The sequence below is a fragment of the Brachionichthys hirsutus genome, chromosome 18 (genome assembly GCF_040956055.1).
Source record: "Brachionichthys hirsutus isolate HB-005 chromosome 18, CSIRO-AGI_Bhir_v1, whole genome shotgun sequence".
NCBI classification, from domain to species: Eukaryota; Metazoa; Chordata; class Actinopteri; order Lophiiformes; family Brachionichthyidae; genus Brachionichthys; species Brachionichthys hirsutus.
Genome location: NC_090914.1, coordinates 5,204,279 through 5,220,572, shown reverse-complemented (window position 1 = coordinate 5,220,572; position 16,294 = coordinate 5,204,279). Strand labels below are relative to the sequence as shown.

At 43.0% G+C, this 16,294-nt stretch overlaps 4 protein-coding genes across 4 annotated transcripts; 1 reads left to right on the top strand and 3 right to left on the bottom strand.

The window, feature by feature from the left end:
- Positions 1–788: 788 nt before the first annotated feature.
- Positions 789–2,500, bottom strand: LOC137908051 (olfactomedin-4-like). The gene is made up of 5 exons (XM_068752410.1): positions 2,444–2,500; positions 2,187–2,354; positions 1,885–2,097; positions 1,662–1,803; positions 789–1,582 (listed from the first exon to the last, which is right to left on the bottom strand). The coding sequence occupies exons 1-5, from the start codon at positions 2,498–2,500 to the stop codon at positions 789–791; spliced, it is 1,374 nt and encodes a 457-aa protein (XP_068608511.1).
- A 1,943-nt stretch (positions 2,501–4,443) lies between these two features.
- olfm4.1 (olfactomedin 4, tandem duplicate 1) lies at positions 4,444–6,200 on the bottom strand. Its single transcript, XM_068752078.1, has 5 exons — positions 6,147–6,200; positions 5,882–6,049; positions 5,602–5,814; positions 5,370–5,517; positions 4,444–5,288 (listed from the first exon to the last, which is right to left on the bottom strand). Exons 1-5 carry the CDS (start codon positions 6,198–6,200, stop codon positions 4,444–4,446), a joined length of 1,428 nt encoding a protein of 475 aa, XP_068608179.1.
- Positions 6,201–6,588: 388 nt separating this feature from the next.
- LOC137907954 (leucine-rich repeat-containing protein 74A) lies at positions 6,589–10,173 on the bottom strand. Its single transcript, XM_068752315.1, has 13 exons — positions 10,044–10,173; positions 9,706–9,875; positions 9,525–9,632; positions 9,355–9,448; positions 9,145–9,194; positions 8,954–9,035; positions 8,772–8,857; positions 8,509–8,703; positions 8,331–8,426; positions 8,025–8,168; positions 7,784–7,888; positions 7,554–7,639; positions 6,589–7,195 (listed from the first exon to the last, which is right to left on the bottom strand). The coding sequence occupies exons 1-13, from the start codon at positions 10,171–10,173 to the stop codon at positions 6,589–6,591; spliced, it is 1,953 nt and encodes a 650-aa protein (XP_068608416.1).
- A 1,966-nt stretch (positions 10,174–12,139) lies between these two features.
- angel1 (angel homolog 1 (Drosophila)) lies at positions 12,140–14,231 on the top strand. The gene is made up of 8 exons (XM_068752077.1): positions 12,140–12,292; positions 12,381–12,450; positions 12,543–12,985; positions 13,061–13,202; positions 13,297–13,407; positions 13,522–13,549; positions 13,814–13,977; positions 14,053–14,231. Exons 1-8 carry the CDS (start codon positions 12,143–12,145, stop codon positions 14,229–14,231), a joined length of 1,287 nt encoding a protein of 428 aa, XP_068608178.1. The 5' UTR covers positions 12,140–12,142.
- The last annotated feature ends 2,063 nt before the right edge of the window (positions 14,232–16,294 follow it).

The following is a 16,294-nucleotide window of genomic DNA, read 5'->3' as shown; positions in this document are numbered from 1 at the left end:
CACACAACATCCAGTCATGGAGACATCGTCTGAGGAGTGTTATGAAACACACAAAGCCATTTTCCGTGTCCTCCATCATCATTATCCCGCATCTTCTTCACTCTTCCACACCAACTGAGAAAGCAGTCCCCAATAGTAAAATAACCACGCGTGTACCTGATCTGAGGGGGGCATGCCCTGGACCCTCCACCCCAGCTGCAGCACCAGCAGCACCAGCCCGTCTCTTCAGTAACCGGAATACGTTCATCTGGAGGATAGCGGGAAAGAAGGAGGAGAGAACTCCGGGGACGCTGCTGATTGGCTGAGCATGATGTCATTTTAGGGTACCATTTCACGCACGGTACCGCCGTCTCCGCGCACTTCCCCCTTCTCATCCTGACAGATGCTGTCCGATTTAAAGAGACATTACTGTTTCATGCGCACTGACTGCAGACTTTCGCTTTAAAATGCGTTATTTTCGTCGAATGCCGTACAAATACTGCTTAATTTATATTCTCATCACAAAATTCAGCTTCCTTTATGTATCCTATGTATTTTCAATGGAATAATCTCCCGCTCTAGAACACATTATCTGCTGGCTCAGTTACCAGATGGAGTCAGGCTCCATCCGCAGCACAGAGGAGAGTCATTCTCATATAGGTACTTGGTAAAATTGAACAACACAATTTCAATGCTTCAGTAAGATTTTATTCAGAAAAAGAGAATAAAAGATGTCTCTGTGTTACAAGTTTGCAGTCTCATAGCTCAGTTGCATTAATCACAATACAGCCTGTCACGGACAGAAGGAGTCACTCTCTGTTGAACCTCACGTTGTAGGACACGTAGTAACCATGGTTGTACATGTAGAGCTTCTGATCAGTGGGATTGTAGTCCAGGTTGCTGTATTTCTCTTGGAACTTCTGGAAGCGAATGTTGAGGTGTTTCTCCTCCTTGGTCTGCGTGTTGTAGGAATAGTAGATCTCCTCTGTGTTCAGATCCACAGACCTGGTGGCATACATGACTCCACAGGCCATGAAAGCATTACCAGCCAACTGCTTGAACGCACCAGTGCTCCACTCGTCCTCGATGCCAAAGGACTTCTCGTCTATTTTAGCAATGACAACTTTGCCTTTGCTCTCCTCTGAGGCATACATTACCCACAAGCCACTTTCGTCAGCCGCAAAGTCCATGTTCTGATTGGTTGAATAACTGTATGAAAATCTTTTACTAGCAGCTGGGATCACTCTGTATTCGTATTTGGAGTTGGTCAGATTCAGTTTGCTCATGCTGAAAGGTGCGTTGAGCTGGTAATATATGCTGTTTCTATGAATGATGAAATTGTCGCCGGCACCTTCCCAGCCTCTTGGAATGCTGTGGATTTTAAATGCAGCCCTCAGAAGGAGATTCCCATAGTCAGAGAACAAACGGAAGTCATATACATATGGAGTGGTGTGTCCGCCGTAGAAGTACATTGATTCATAGCCTCGAACCGGCTTGGAGTCTTTACCCCAGCCTCCATATTGATAACTTGGATTCAAATGAGCATTCATCTGAACTACCATTGGCTTGGTGATGCTCAAGATTCCTGTGTGATTACAGTTGCCTGGAAAGAATAGAAAACAGATTCTATTTCAGATCTTTGAACAAACAGTCATCCACAAACTTCTGACAAGTCGTCTTACCAATATCTGGCTTGATCAGCTCCTGGTCCTTCTGGCAGTCTTCAAGCTTCTTCTGCAACTTTGCAAATTCGATACGGATCATGTCCAGGTTGCTCTTGTCGTAAGTCTCCAGTTGGTTCACAATAGCGGTCATGTTGTGAATCTGGAGGGGGGGGGGTGATTATACAAATTAAAATCCAATGTTTTAATTGTAATTTTAGTAGTTAAAGTTAAACCCTTTCACCTCAGTGTACAGACTGTCAAACATGGGCGAGGAGGAGTTGAGGGATTCTTTGAGCTGAGACACCAGAGCCTCAAACTCTCTGAGCTCAATCCTGAGGAGCTCAAAGTCCAGTTTGATGTAATTATCAGGATTGGATTCCAGCAAGGCCACTCTAACTGTCAGATCCAGCAGCTCCTCCAAGTAGACCTCCAGTTTACCACTATAAACCACAATCTGGAAGCGTTAAAGATAATAAATTAGCATCATGACGTCTCAGCATTATGTATACCTGTGTATCAGCCACGGAACCAGACTAAATGCACCTTCTTCATTTGAATTTCCACTTCTAGGATCAGATCCTTGCTGACTTCCTGCATGTGCTGGACTCGGTTGGCAGGGAAGGTGATATCAGGCAGACTGACATGACAAATGCACTGACCCGAGTCGCCGACTGATGCAGTCACATTGCCAGACTCCCAATCCTCGAATGGCTGTAACAAAACAACAACAACAACAACACGATTAGAATAAATTATGCTAAATGACCATTGTGTCATTAAAGAAAGAAGGGGCTACTCACAATCCATGCCAAAGCAGGACTGGAGGCCGGTAGAAGCAGCAGCAGAATTGGCAGCATTGTGTCTCGCTTCATGTTTCATCTGTCTTTGTCCCGTTTTGGTCCTGAGATTTTTAAAGACAGCTTTCTTACGTCACCATTGACACCTTTCATCTTCCCATAGTTAATTCTTATTATTTTATTATGGTCGTTGTTTGCTCACAGTGACTTTTGAGCAAGCCACTATGTCAAGTTGAACTAAATTCAGGATGCGGATGTGAAAATTTCCATCTGCAGTGGGTTTTTGAATGGCCTTGTTATGGCTATCGCTGTTCACTGAGGCAGGCAGTGTTTCAGGTCATATAATTATAGGGATGTATACCTAATCTATTCCAAACAGACATACTAGATTATATTTATGATGTTATCACCAGAGCTGTATTAAATATAGAAGGGTCAACTTGCTTTAAGTGTTGTTTCCTCATCCATGTGTTTTCTCGCCGTATACCACACATGTGATTTGCATTGTGCTTTTTCACAATATCATGAAAGAGATCATTTGCATGTAAAATATTCATCACTTTAAAGGCAAGACTGAAGTCATAGTCATAAAGTAACTAATCTATGTGATGTAAAAAAAAAAAAACAATACCGAGAGTGTTCATGTTTTCTTTTGCTATCATGTAAACCATGTAGTGGGAGATGTTGTGTCTGTTCAAGCAGAGGAGGCTGTTCGTGATCTACCGCAAGACATTTCATAAATTTATGAGTGGAGGGTGACAGGTTTGAAAGTATGACAATGATTAGAATTGTATGCTTTGGTTCACAAAAACAACTCAAAAGTCACAGCAGATACAGAAAGAAAACACCTAAATATATAGATATATTAAGGTGAGTTTTGTATGTGTGTGTGTGTGTGTATCTGGGAATGTTCATATCTTACAGAGATATTTGACTCGAGCCTGTTTTTTTAAATCAATGTCAATAGTAGCCGTCTTTCCTCTTCACATTCCCCTGCCTTTCCTTTTAACGGTTGCCACAGCAGCTCATCTGTGTCATCTCCATTTAAGCCGGATGCCCTTCCTGACCCAACAACCCCCTCCTTGCGATCAGCACTGGAAGAACCCTGGCTTCTGCCCCCCCCCCCTCCAGCGGCTGGTTTAATATCAGATGCAATACATTTCCTTTTGTTTTTTTGCTGTGCAAAAGGCTTAATTAAACATCTTTGAAGGATTATGTATTGAAATGTGTTTCATAGAACAGTTGCTGTTTCTGTCATACAGAAAATATATAAGTAAATCATGTACAACAAATACAGCAATTTGTTTTACCGTGTCATTCTTAAATAGATAAGGAAAATTAATACACACAACCTTACATAATCAGCATATCTTAATCCCATTTGCAGCTGGTTCTCTATTTCCTTTTGTATTTTAAAAGATGTATTCTATAATGATGCATGATGTCCAGAGGAGATGGAGCCGATACATAGATTAAGCTTCATTATTTTTTCTTCTTGGTGGAAAATGTGTCTTTAATGTGACAATTAAGCAAAAAGAGGTTAGGATGCACAACACAGGGGCCGAAAAACTCTGACCCAATTAGATGGAAATCAGCATCTCATCTAATTATTTAAACCTGTGCTTTTCAAAAAGTAAATTGTTCTTCTGCAAAAAAGTTATTTTGGACAGCTGTTCGTGTTTCATAAATTTATAAGCATGCCAATAGATACAGAAAATGTTTATAATGATCCATAAGTACCGGTAGCAGCCTGATTCTTCCACTGCAGTCTTTATATTACTCCTATTAATACTATATGAGGTGCTAAAATGAATCTGTGAAAAGAAAAAATTGAGCTAGTCATGTACTCTTATTTTCAGTCATTAGAATGATGCATGTAAAGAGGCAATACACCGAACACTTCTGTAATGCTTGCAATGATTTATTAGTAGTCAAGGAGGACAGGATAAACACTGTTTAATCCTGCAGGAAAACATCATATAAGACAGAAATCATAGATTGTTTCACAAGATCTTGTCGCTTATGAGAACAAGCGATGGTTCAGCGGTGGCCTCAACCGTGTGGTTAAACCACAGATGGTATTTAACATAGTAGCCATCATTGTACATGTAGAGCTTCTGGTCAGTGGGATTATAGTCCAGGTTAGAAAACTTGTCCTGGAACCTATCAAACTGAACACTGATGTAGCTGTCCTGTTTCGTGTTAGTGTCGTACATGTAAAACAGCTCTTCGGTTTGTATGTCCACTGTCCTGACTGCATAGAAAACGCCGCACACCATGAAGGCGTTGCTCACTCCCGGTTTATAGACGCTAGTCTGCCATTCATCCTCAACCCCGAAAGAAGCCTCGTCTATTTTAGCGATGACCATTCGGCCGCCGGACTCTGTTGTGGAATAGGTCACCCAGAGACCAGTTTCATCAGCGGCGAAGTCAAAGATCTGATTGATGGAGTTAGGGTATGAGAATCTGGAGCTAACCCCAGCAATTACCCTGGATTCATACTTCATGGTGGTGAAATTCAGCTTGGCCAGCCCAAACGGGTTGTTGATCTGATAATACAGGGTGTTATCTCGGATTATGTAATTGTTCCCTGTGCCAATCCAGCTACTGTGCAAGTTATGATGCTGGAAGTGGTTCCTCAAGATGAGGTTTTGGTAATTAGTGTAGAACCTCACATCAACAATGGAAGCACTGGTGTAGCCTGAGTACCAGTACATAGATTCTCTATCAGGAACAGGCTTTGAATCTTTGCCCCAGCCTCCATATTTGTAGGCGGCATTGAGATGGGCGTTCAGGTGGCTTACAATGGGCTTGCCGACCCTGATGATACCTGTATGTGCACAAGACCCTGCAGAGAGCAAAAACGAGAGAATGTCAAATAGCTTCAAAGGAGGGCTAAGATTTACACAAGGAGTGTGAATGATCTTACCAATGTTGGGGTTGAAAAGCTCGTCGTGGCGTCGCTCGCACGTCTCCAGCTGTAGTTGTATCTTGACATACTCCCTGCGTGTCACCAGAACCCAATTCTTGTCATATGTCTTCTCCAGCCTGGTGAGGGCCTCATCCATCGCTGTGCTCTGAAGACAAGCACGGTTTGCCAGTGGATTAGCATCACACCCATCCAGTGGATGCAGTGACCGTAATTATTAAACAGGACTTACCTCAACACGCAGGGACTCAAAGACGGTGACGGAGCCACTGATGGATGCCTGAAGCTCTTTAATCAGAGCCTCCACTTGTTTAATCTCCACCTTCATGTCGGCAAAGTCAGCGTCGTTGTAGTCGCTGGAATGCTTCTCCATTTCTTCAATTTCCACCGTCAACTTTAATATCTTTTCTACGTATGCCGTCATCTTGATTTCATATTCTTCCAACTGAGGGTTAAAAAAAACAATTTAACAAAACAATTGCATATTCTGCACATTCTTATAATAATAATACCTTGCCCATCTCCAGGTCCAGTTTGTGCAAGATCTCCTCAGCTGTCTGCTCCACCACCACCAGGTCTCTGACAGGAAAAGTAGAACTGGGCAAGAAGGCTTCGCAGGTGCACCTGTCCCCACCTCCACCGGCTGTCCCATTCCTGCCCTCACCTATCACGCCTCCTCGCTGAAAAACAAAGGACCACATGAACAGGCATCAGATCAGCTTGTGTCTCTGAGTTTCACAGATAAATGAAAAATCATAATTTAAGTCTTACATATACCCCCCAGGCCACCGTGGAACTCAGCAGTGCTAAGAAATGCAGAGTGACAATCATTTTCGTTCTGTTTGTGACCGGTGGATCTCAGGTTTTTATATAGCCTGAATCACAGTCCGGCTGCTTTGCAGCATCTGTGACGGTTCCCAAACTGTTGGCAGGGTTACGTTATCTTCAGCAAACAGAAATGAAAGACTTTAATAGCTGTTTGAATGAATGCCTCTGCGTTTGTGGATAGATTAGTGTTCATTAACTGATGGGTTGGTCCATCATCTGAGAGAGTTCCCATGCCTTATGAAATGTTTTGTTTCCTCTGATCTGTCATTCAATCAGCAGCGAACCAAATGAGATTAGAGATACGAGTTAAATCTCTTTATTTTGTAATTGTTTATGACAAACAAAGCGGGCACCGTTAGATAAAATGTCCATAAAAACAACAGTCTGGCCGTCACTTGACGGCTCGTTTGGGATTCTCTGAGCCTTTACCCAAATGTTTCACAGTTTTCTTTTTCTTCACTTTCTTGGTTTTTGCCTTAACCTCAGGCTGCGTGGCATTGAGAGCCGGCCTGGACCTGGTCAGCTGCTCAGCAGTGAGGCTGCGCTTGCCTCGATCCATGTCTGGATTGGAGTGTATGCACTGGGCTGAGATGGACTTTCCCGGGGAGGAGGGAGGGGAGACACCCAGCAGGTTTGGCTGGGAATATGAGCGCATTGCTGGGGAACTGGTGGGACGGTAAGGCGTGATTCGTCCCAACATGGGCAGGTGGACATGCTCGCTGCTCATAGAGACAGAATAGCGACTGCTGTGGGACATGACAATGTGGTGCCACGAGCTCAGAGGGGTAGCGGAGAAATGCCGAGGGCCACTTGAATCCTCTTTGGCACCTCCTGGAGACATGACTATGGAGCCTTGGGGTGTTGCTGCCTCCACTGCGCTCTGAAAGGTCTTAAGAATACGGTCGCTCTTCTGCTTCTCTTTCTTCTGACGAGACTCGAACTTCCTCAGCTGGCGACGGTGATCCCTCATCATCTGCTTCCTCGTATCAGCCAGACCCCTGCACAGAAAGTTACATATTTTAGTATGCTGTGCGTGTGTGTGTGTGGGGGGGGGGGGGGGGGGCACGCATTTCTTTTGCATCTAATTTACTGCACTGATCTCTCTGTGCCAACACAAACATAATTCTTTTATGACTATACATTTTTTGAAAGCGCCATTTATGTTTAAAGTCTGGTCAAAATCCCAGGTCATGACTAAAACACGCCCGGTTCAACTGTGACCTGATTCAGTAAAACAAGGGATTGTAATAAAGTCACACCGATGATATGGCTCAATGTTTTCCAACCATAAACCTTCGCACATGCTCTGTGAAGCTCTTCACGAGGCCCATCTGAGCAAGCAGCACACAAGCTCACCTGTAGTCTACCTCTCCGGTCTGGTCCCGATCGAGTCTGTAAATTAGCTCCTCAATCTGGTATAGATCCAAAGGAATACTCGATTGCTATGGAACAGGGAGCACAATATCATGCACAATATCGCTGGATAATTTCATGCTGTTTTGTCCGTGAAATCAGTCAGAGCAGCACATATCTGTAAAAACAATAACGACCCGACAACGGTTCAATACATCAATCGATTTGGCAACCTGCACTGCCTTCCTGAAATCAGCAACGGGGACACGCATGGTGCCGTCTTTGTCAATGTGCCGAAAGAAATCCCACAGACGTAGCTTGCGTTGATCCAAATAATCCTTAAGAAACAATAAAATACAGAATTGACACTTCAATTAATGCATGAATAAAATGCAAATTAGACAACAGGAATATGAATTCACATTTTTATAAGAAGTGACTGAATGCAAAAGTATCTTTAGACACCAAACAGACCTGGATGACTTTCATTGGATCAACACGTTTGGGCGGTTTCTTTGCGATGAATCCTCCAACACCTCCATACTGTACATCCAGACCAGGATGCACCTGACAAGTCTCCTCCAGCAGATGCATGAAGTTCTCATTAACCAGGACGTTCTGCATATTAAAAAGGGAATGGTGCGGACAATAATGTACTAAGATTATATAAGGTTAAATATCCTTCATTTCAAAGAATAACTTTTTTTCTCTGAAAGTTTTATTTGATCTAAGGCCAAATGATATGACAGAGCAAAGGTGAGATGGTAGCACGTAACTCACGCATATGTTTATCTCCTCTAAGGCAGTTTTAGTTGTGTTCTTCACCACATTAATCAGGGTCAGTGCTCCCTCTACTGTTACGGAGTTGTAAGCCAGCTATGGGAGTGAAAAAAAAAAAGACATCATTTTAAAATGTTCCTGGCTGGAACCATAATGGTGGTAAAAGAAATGCACCCACCAGTAGGACTCGGAGTGTGTCATTGAACTCCAGACCCCTGCACAGCATGCCCATGCCCTCATTGGTGATGCGGTTATTGTTGAGGTTCAGGTGCACAAGAGTATTGTTGAATTTTAATGCCTCTCCAATAGCCAGGGCACCCTCATTCCCGAACCCATTCCATGATAGGTCAAGGTGTTTTAACATCATATTCACCTTATAATACAGAAAACATGATGAGGTTGTTGTTACCAAGTCAGTGAGCAAATGAATTTCCTTCATACCTTGAGTCCCGCACAAAAAGCTACAGCCCCTTTCATTCTGATATGATTCCAGCTAAGATCCAGAAGCTCGATGCTCTCGTTGTTTGCTGCAGGAAGGCAAAATCAGACCCCAAAAAATCGTCTTTGTTCATAAAGTGAAGTAATGCCTTTAGCCACATCTAGCAGAATGAATTTTACTGTACCAAGCAGCTGTCCCAAATATTCCCCTCCTTTTCCACAAAACGCATTATGGCTCAGATCTAGATCCTGTAATCTGGAATTTGTCTAAACATTAAAATATCAGCAACATGATAAATGAAGCAGAAACCAAATATAGTTTTTACTTCCTGACTAATAGAACCTCAATGTATTACTTGAATGATCAATCACTTACAGACAGGACATCTGTAAAATACTTAGCATCATCATCAATGAATCCATTTCCTGTTGGGACAAAAATAAAGTTCATGTGAAGTATGTTATTGCTGATGTTAAATTCACTGATACTGAGCACAGGGTCAGCCCCTCCAAGTACTATTGACTTGATTGATTTAACATTTTCTGTGACACGCTACCGTTAGTTAAATGCTGATGTAAAATTTACCTGAAACTTTCAGACATTTTAATGAAATGTTGTCAAGCAAGACTTTAGCCACACATTCAGCCCCTGCAGACTGTAGGTGGTTGTTGGACAAGTCCTGAAAGCAAAACAGAAGCTGGTCCATGAACGCAAGTAAAGTACTTGTGCCTTCTAGTGGTTAGTCTGCGACATACCAGGTACTGAATAGTGAAATTGGTCCTCAGCATCTCCTCGAGGTATTTTGCTCCTTCAGCCTGAATGTGATTGTCTGCCAGCTCCAGCTTGCTTATATGCATGTCAGACTAAATAAAAAGAACAAGTCTAAAAGTATTTATTTCATTCATCCTTAGTGACACACTTGCTTTTTAAACTTACCACTAAAGCAATAGCGAGTGCCTTGCACCCCAGAGGTCCTAGCCCATAGTGGCTGAGGGTAAAGGTTGTGGAGTCAATATTTCGTATGAAGGAGGAGACTGGCACCACACCCACCCGCTTGCAGGCTTTGAGGTACAGGTCAGATGTCCTCTTGATTCTCTCCTCTTTTTCTGTGAACAAGTAAGCCCATAGAGTATGAGCACCACTATGTGGTGATGCTTTTTCTATCAGATTTGAGCAGAAAAACGTTTAATTTGCAGCTCCATGATAAAAGCGGCGCAAGCACTTATACTATATCTGGCTGAGAATGAATCCGGGAATTAATTTAATGCACTTACCAACTGTCTTCAAGTCTGTGCCAAGCTTATTCTCGGTGCCTTCCAGTTGCTTTAGGGAGGAACAATCTTCATCTTTTAAGCAGAGGGACTCAAACATTTTTGTCTGCTCTGAAAAACTATTTGAAACCATTTCCCAGACATAAAGAGGAAGAGCCCTTCTTATTCTTGTTTACTGGCCCGTTTGGGCTGGCACTCAGAAATGAAAGAGGCCTTTGCTGGTCAGTAGGTAATTCTACCTCTCGGGTAATGTGTCATGTGTATGGAGAATTAACAATTTATGGCTCGGTGTGGTGATAAACGTGGCAGAATTAAGTCTAATATATATACATATATATATATGTATATAAAACCAGCTTTATATACAGTGTAAAGTTATATTAATATTGTAAAATTAGCATTTAAAATGTTTAATTTTCATATCATTGTATCTTCTAGATTGCTTCACTTTTTAAAAAAATGTTTTGCCAGATTAAAAGAAATTTAGAAACTATTAATACATGAGGGGAAATGAATTTGTTACATTTGACCTACATTCTCTGGCACCAACTCCAGACCGCGCATGCGCAGACTCAGGTAAGGAAGCGCGTATTGGCAGCCTGTTCGTTCATGTGCTCGCTGTTATGACTGCACCTGAACAGTCGACCTGCAGGTAAATCTTGCAAACGCGTCTGTAACTGTCCGTGTCAGCGTCACCTGAGCAACTTGCGTGCGAGTCAGGCGTGCGTGCGTTCGATTCCAGCGGCTCGTTTTTTCTAACATTATATTTAGCTCGCTGCTGACAGAGCAGCCTGTTTGGAATTCAAACTTGTCTCTCGTTATAAACTTGTTATGGGACGTTTCTTATGTGTGACATGTTATTTCCTTTTCCTTGTTAAAACAGTGACTATATTTCTAACTAAAAACATATTGTGAAAACGTGTTTGTTATTTTCAAGTGTGCACATCTCTGATGACGTCACGTTATGCTGTTACAGTATAGTGTAAGGCGAGATTTATACTAATGTTTTTTTTTATTATTTGTCAATCAATATCTTTGGTTTCATAAGTCTAAAAAAGCAACTAAACTTCTTTTTTTACGTTTTTAACTTTTTACCTCTGTCTTGTTGCTTTGGATAAAAGCATCAATTTTCTGACCTCTTGCGTTGTTTGATTGCAGAGCAGTGTGGGATGGTGGCGTTGTCAGAATCAGAAGGTTCGCCCAGGCTCAGACAACTCTACTGGGACCAGTCGCTCAAGCCAAGCTGTGGGAGCAATGGGAGAAACGAAATAAAGAAAGAATGAAAGAACCAGGCGCAGCAAATGAAGACAATATCATGCCTCTCCCCGATGATGATCATCTGATGGTTGGCAAGCGTGATAAAATAGAAATTAAAGCTGCCTCGGGGATGGGAGACGAGCAACTTTCAGTGAAAGAAGAGGAAGCGAAAACTCTCAGTGGAAATGGGCGAGAGAAAGAAAGTCCCGAACAACCGGGTGGGGAAATAATTCACCCTGAAGTGTCTCATTTGAAGCAAAACAATGCGTTTGATTTTTCTTCCGAGGCCGCAAATCCAGATCTAGAATTAATGAAACAATTAAAGTGCCTGCAAATAAAGGAGGACACGACAGACGCCACTTATCCAGTGCAGAAAAAAAAAAAGATACAAACTACAGAGGAGACGGCGACCGTGGAAGAGTCGGCGATGTCAGCTGGGGCTGCGTCCGAGCTCACTGAGCGCTGGGATGAATATGACGAAGTACACGGCGGCGGAAGCTCCGAGGCGATCACTGCCCCTCTTTTCGCTAACACTCAAAACTGCTTTGTGGAACACGACGCACAAAATAGCTGGTGCTTTCCTGCAGGTGCTGGTCTGGAAAAAGAAGTCCAGTGCCCAACGTGGCAATTTCCTACAATCAGCTATTACCCTAAAATAAGTCTGAGCGCGCACATGGAAGGTGAGGATCTGACTCTTGACCTATACTGACCACTAGCTCAATATGCAGCTCTTCATTTTATCGGATGTTTTGTTTGTCTTTTTGCACCCAGTGGTGTGGCGAGTATGGCAGGAGAACGATGAAGGTGCACCTGCGGCAGAGTCTGTCCCCTTCACAAAGGCCTCAATGGACTTCACTGTGATGTCCTACAACATTCTTGCACAGGACTTGTTGGAGGCCCACCCGGAACTCTATGCACACTGTCCCCCGGAGGTTCTGGACTGGAACTACCGCCGCCACATACTACTGGAGGAAATACTGAAATGGACACCAGATGTGAGCCAAACGCAGTTTTTCCTTTACAATCCTGCATTTTATGTGTAACCGGGCGTCTACTAAGGATTATTTCATGTCCTGTGTGCAGATTTTGTGTCTCCAAGAGGTTCAAGAGAATCACTATCATGAACAACTGCATCCAGCCCTGTCTGAGATGGGTCGGTCACCTGTGACAGTACAATGCAGCCGTTTCTAGAAGATGCTACGATGACAAACTCACTACATATACACTGTCGCTGTGTCGCTCCAGGTTACAAATGTGTGTACAAGCGTCGTACAGGGACCAAGACAGACGGCTGCGCTACTTGCTATCGTAGCAGTTCCTTCTCTGAGATATCGGTGACGCCGTTGGAGTTCTTCAGGCCCGAAACCACGCTGCTGGACCGGCACAACGTGGGCATTGTTTCGCTGCTCCGGCCAGTGTTAATGAGAGGTTCAGATGTCAAGGCGACTGGGCCGCCCCTCTGCGTGGCCAACACCCACCTTCTCTTCAACCCCAGGAGGGGTGAGGTGAAGCTGGCGCAGCTCGCCATAATGCTGGCAGAAATTGACAGAGCGGTGCAGTCCTGTAAGGCCGAAGGTGAAAACTGTAACCTTATATTGTGTGGGGACTTTAACTCTGTCCCCCACATGCCGCTGTATCAGCTGATCACCTCCGGGAAGCTCTACTTCCAGGGTCTACCGGCGTGGATGGTGAGAATGTAACACTACATTCTGCTTGCAGGAATTCCATCTTTTTAAACCTCTGGATCCATCCATGTCTGACAGGTTTCGGGTCAGGACGACCTGTCACACAGAGCCCATTGTTCCAGACTCTTTTCTCCCCTGTGGCCGGCCTGTCTGGGAATCAGTGACGACTGCCAGTACATGAGTCGCCAAGACACAAGGAAGAGTCACGGTCAGAAAGCAGGTCAGTCTTTGCATTCGTCTAATCCTGATCCACAAATGCATCGGTTGGATTTCAATCTTTTGTGATTCATTCTTTCTTCACTTACTATTTGCAGGGAAACGTCGCTACAGTCATGAGTTCCTGCTTCAGCTGCGCTTCTGTCCAGCTACATTTGTCCGTCCTCTTGACCTGGAGCTGATCCCGGGCGTGACCGATAACAGACCAGGTACAGAACCTCACAGTACAGAACCCAGCATCAGTTACGGTTCTTTCACCATTTGAGTACCAGGATTGTTTGAATTGGTTTGAACATTTGGTTGCGCTTTATTTTTATACACAGATACTTCAACGGAAACGTATGATAAAAGGTTGGTTAACGTTCCGTTTTTAGCATCTTGGCTTCTATTTATTTATTTATTAAATGACTGTAAATAGCATCAGACGGCAGTGTCGTGTCACAGCAAACACCACTAATGTTCAGGTTCCTCCGTTCGATAAATACAGTTTCATTTGCTCATCTCAGGTTGAGTGTTCAGCCAGGTTGCATGCCACTTATCAGGTAAATGTGTGAAATACAACACGAGACATTAATGTGTATTCAGGATGATTTTAGTCCTGATGTTGTGTTGCAGGTTTAGACAGACCATTCATCATCGGCTAGACCTGGAGTCAGTCTACAAACACATTCTTCCCGTGTCTGGAGGCCCAGAAGTGACGACCCTGCACTCTGAAGTGGGAGCTGCTGTCGACTACATTTTCTACAGCCCAAGACGCGTCTTTACCTCGCATCAAAAAAGTACTTAACATAACATAAAGAACATTCTCTGCAAAGGGTTTGCTACTGTAGATGACATGTTTGTTTGTTTCTTAGCTGGCGTTCACTATGTGAGAGAGGGTTTGACGCTGATTGGTTCCCTCTCCCTCCTATCAGAGGACGTCTTGTGGTCAATGGGGGGCCTTCCCAACAACAAATTCCCCTCTGACCATCTCAGTCTTGTTGCCAAATTCCGGGTGGACCTGAATGCTGCACGACCGGGTCAGCTCAGATAAATGTCAGACAATAAATGTGCATTTCCGTTCAAATTACATTTTTAAAATGCATTCTTTTGTTTTTGTTCTTGTTAAGATGAATGCCATATCTGTTTGCATCTGTCATCAAAGCATCACAGTTTTTTGTTTTTTCTATTCAAGCGATTACAGTATTGGATGCCAGTGTTCTGTGACTGATTACTGATTTTATTATGGATGCTGCTGCAATCACTCATTAGAAAATGAGGACAGGGGTTGCTTTAACTTTTATTTGGGTGCTCGTTTGCTGTTCTGGCCCATTGTTCTGTCATGTTTTTATTTTAGATCTGATTTTAAGATGGAAATTAAGGATCTCTAAACATGTTGCAATTCTTTCTTTTTTTTCAGATGGTAAAAATATTGAATAAATATTTTCCAATCATTTCTAATTGTTCTCTCATAAACAGGCCTTTATGGCCTTTGTGCCATAGTGCTGTCCAGGGTTTCTAATATAGGACAGTTAAATGCATCCTCTAATTGGTGTCTGGTTCTGTTTCACTCCAGTTCTGTTTCACTGGGTGAAGATGTCTGTGTGTGTGTGTATAAATATAGCTAGAGTTTGACTGCTTGATGCATGGATGAATAATTCATTCAGATCGTAGTGTGTTCATGCTTGACTGGGGCCTTGCAGATATTTGTGTTCTGTTTGTGTGTGTGTGAGCTGTAGAATTGCTGTGGAGACAATTCTCAGTGTGCTATTAAAATATATTATCCTATAATGTAACTCATACATTATTGTATAATTTTCTTGTGTTAACTCCCTCTGTGGCATCAAATGAAGTGGGTCAGTCTTGTTTATCCAAACGGATCATTACGCCTTCCGTTTCTTTCAAACTGGTGGACAAAGTGTTTGACATCTAGAACTACAGGAAGGAAGGATGGGGATCTGTTTTTATTATACTATCTTCTGACTCTTCATCGCCATGGCAACTGCCTCAACATTAACAAACCCGTATTTCTAGGAGCTCAAACCGGCCACTCACACACTGTTTTAAGTCGGAACATGAGTTAAGCCATCGGCCTGCAGATGCAAGTGCTTCCTTGCTGACAGGTTTTTATCGAATGCAGCAGCCATCAAGCCGTATTAGCTGATGGCTGCGCTGCGGGTTAAATTTCCATCCATCTACCGGTACTCTGGGATCCATTAAACACAGGATCCACGATCAGAACACATGCATGCTAGTTATATCAGCAAAGGCTGCCCACGCCACACCAATATGGGAATGGAACAATAATGACTGACGTTAGCGAATGTGGTTCTCATGATGTGAGGTTTGACAGATTTTATGAGACTGATGGTGTCAACACACTGTCCCCCTGAATGAGTGCTTGGAGGAACTGTTATGCTGCACACACACAGGGTCATTCTTCCCTTTTATGGCGTTCTTGGCATTCAATTTCCATTGTGTAAACCTAGTGTGTAGTGTTAAATCTCCAGAGTTTACTTTGGTCCTTTTGCCTCGGTGCCAAAAGCAGGGAACGAAAACTGGAGTCAATCCCTTCCTGAAAACGAGACGAGAGCACCGATAAACTGTTGTTTACCAGGCAACGTGATTAATAGTCATTAAATTACAAAAACCCCATCATCACCGCAGTGAATAAGAAAACAGAATATGTTGTGACAATCCAGCCGAGCTTTTATTGTGATCAAAATATAAAATAGTGTTACAGAGCATGAAAATGGACAACATATCAAAATGATGGCACGGCAACATGTTCAAATGTGTGGTAAATATCACGTGATCCAATGGTGACTAATTACATAAGTAGGTATAAAATTACTGAGTAAAAAAAATACAAAATACAGATAAAAGGGCTTGGAAAAAAACTCCTTAACTGTATATGTAGGTCAGTGTTATGGCTACCACCTAAGGCAAGTGAAATATTGAATAGCTGCTACAAATAAAAGCCAGAAAAAGTATTTTTTACGTATTTTTTTAATGTAGATAAGGTCAGTTAGCTGCATCGCCATGAATCATCTATAGTCTTGGTTCATCAGGAATGTTCTCATGGCTCTCGTATCATCAACGTCTGAGGTGTACCCC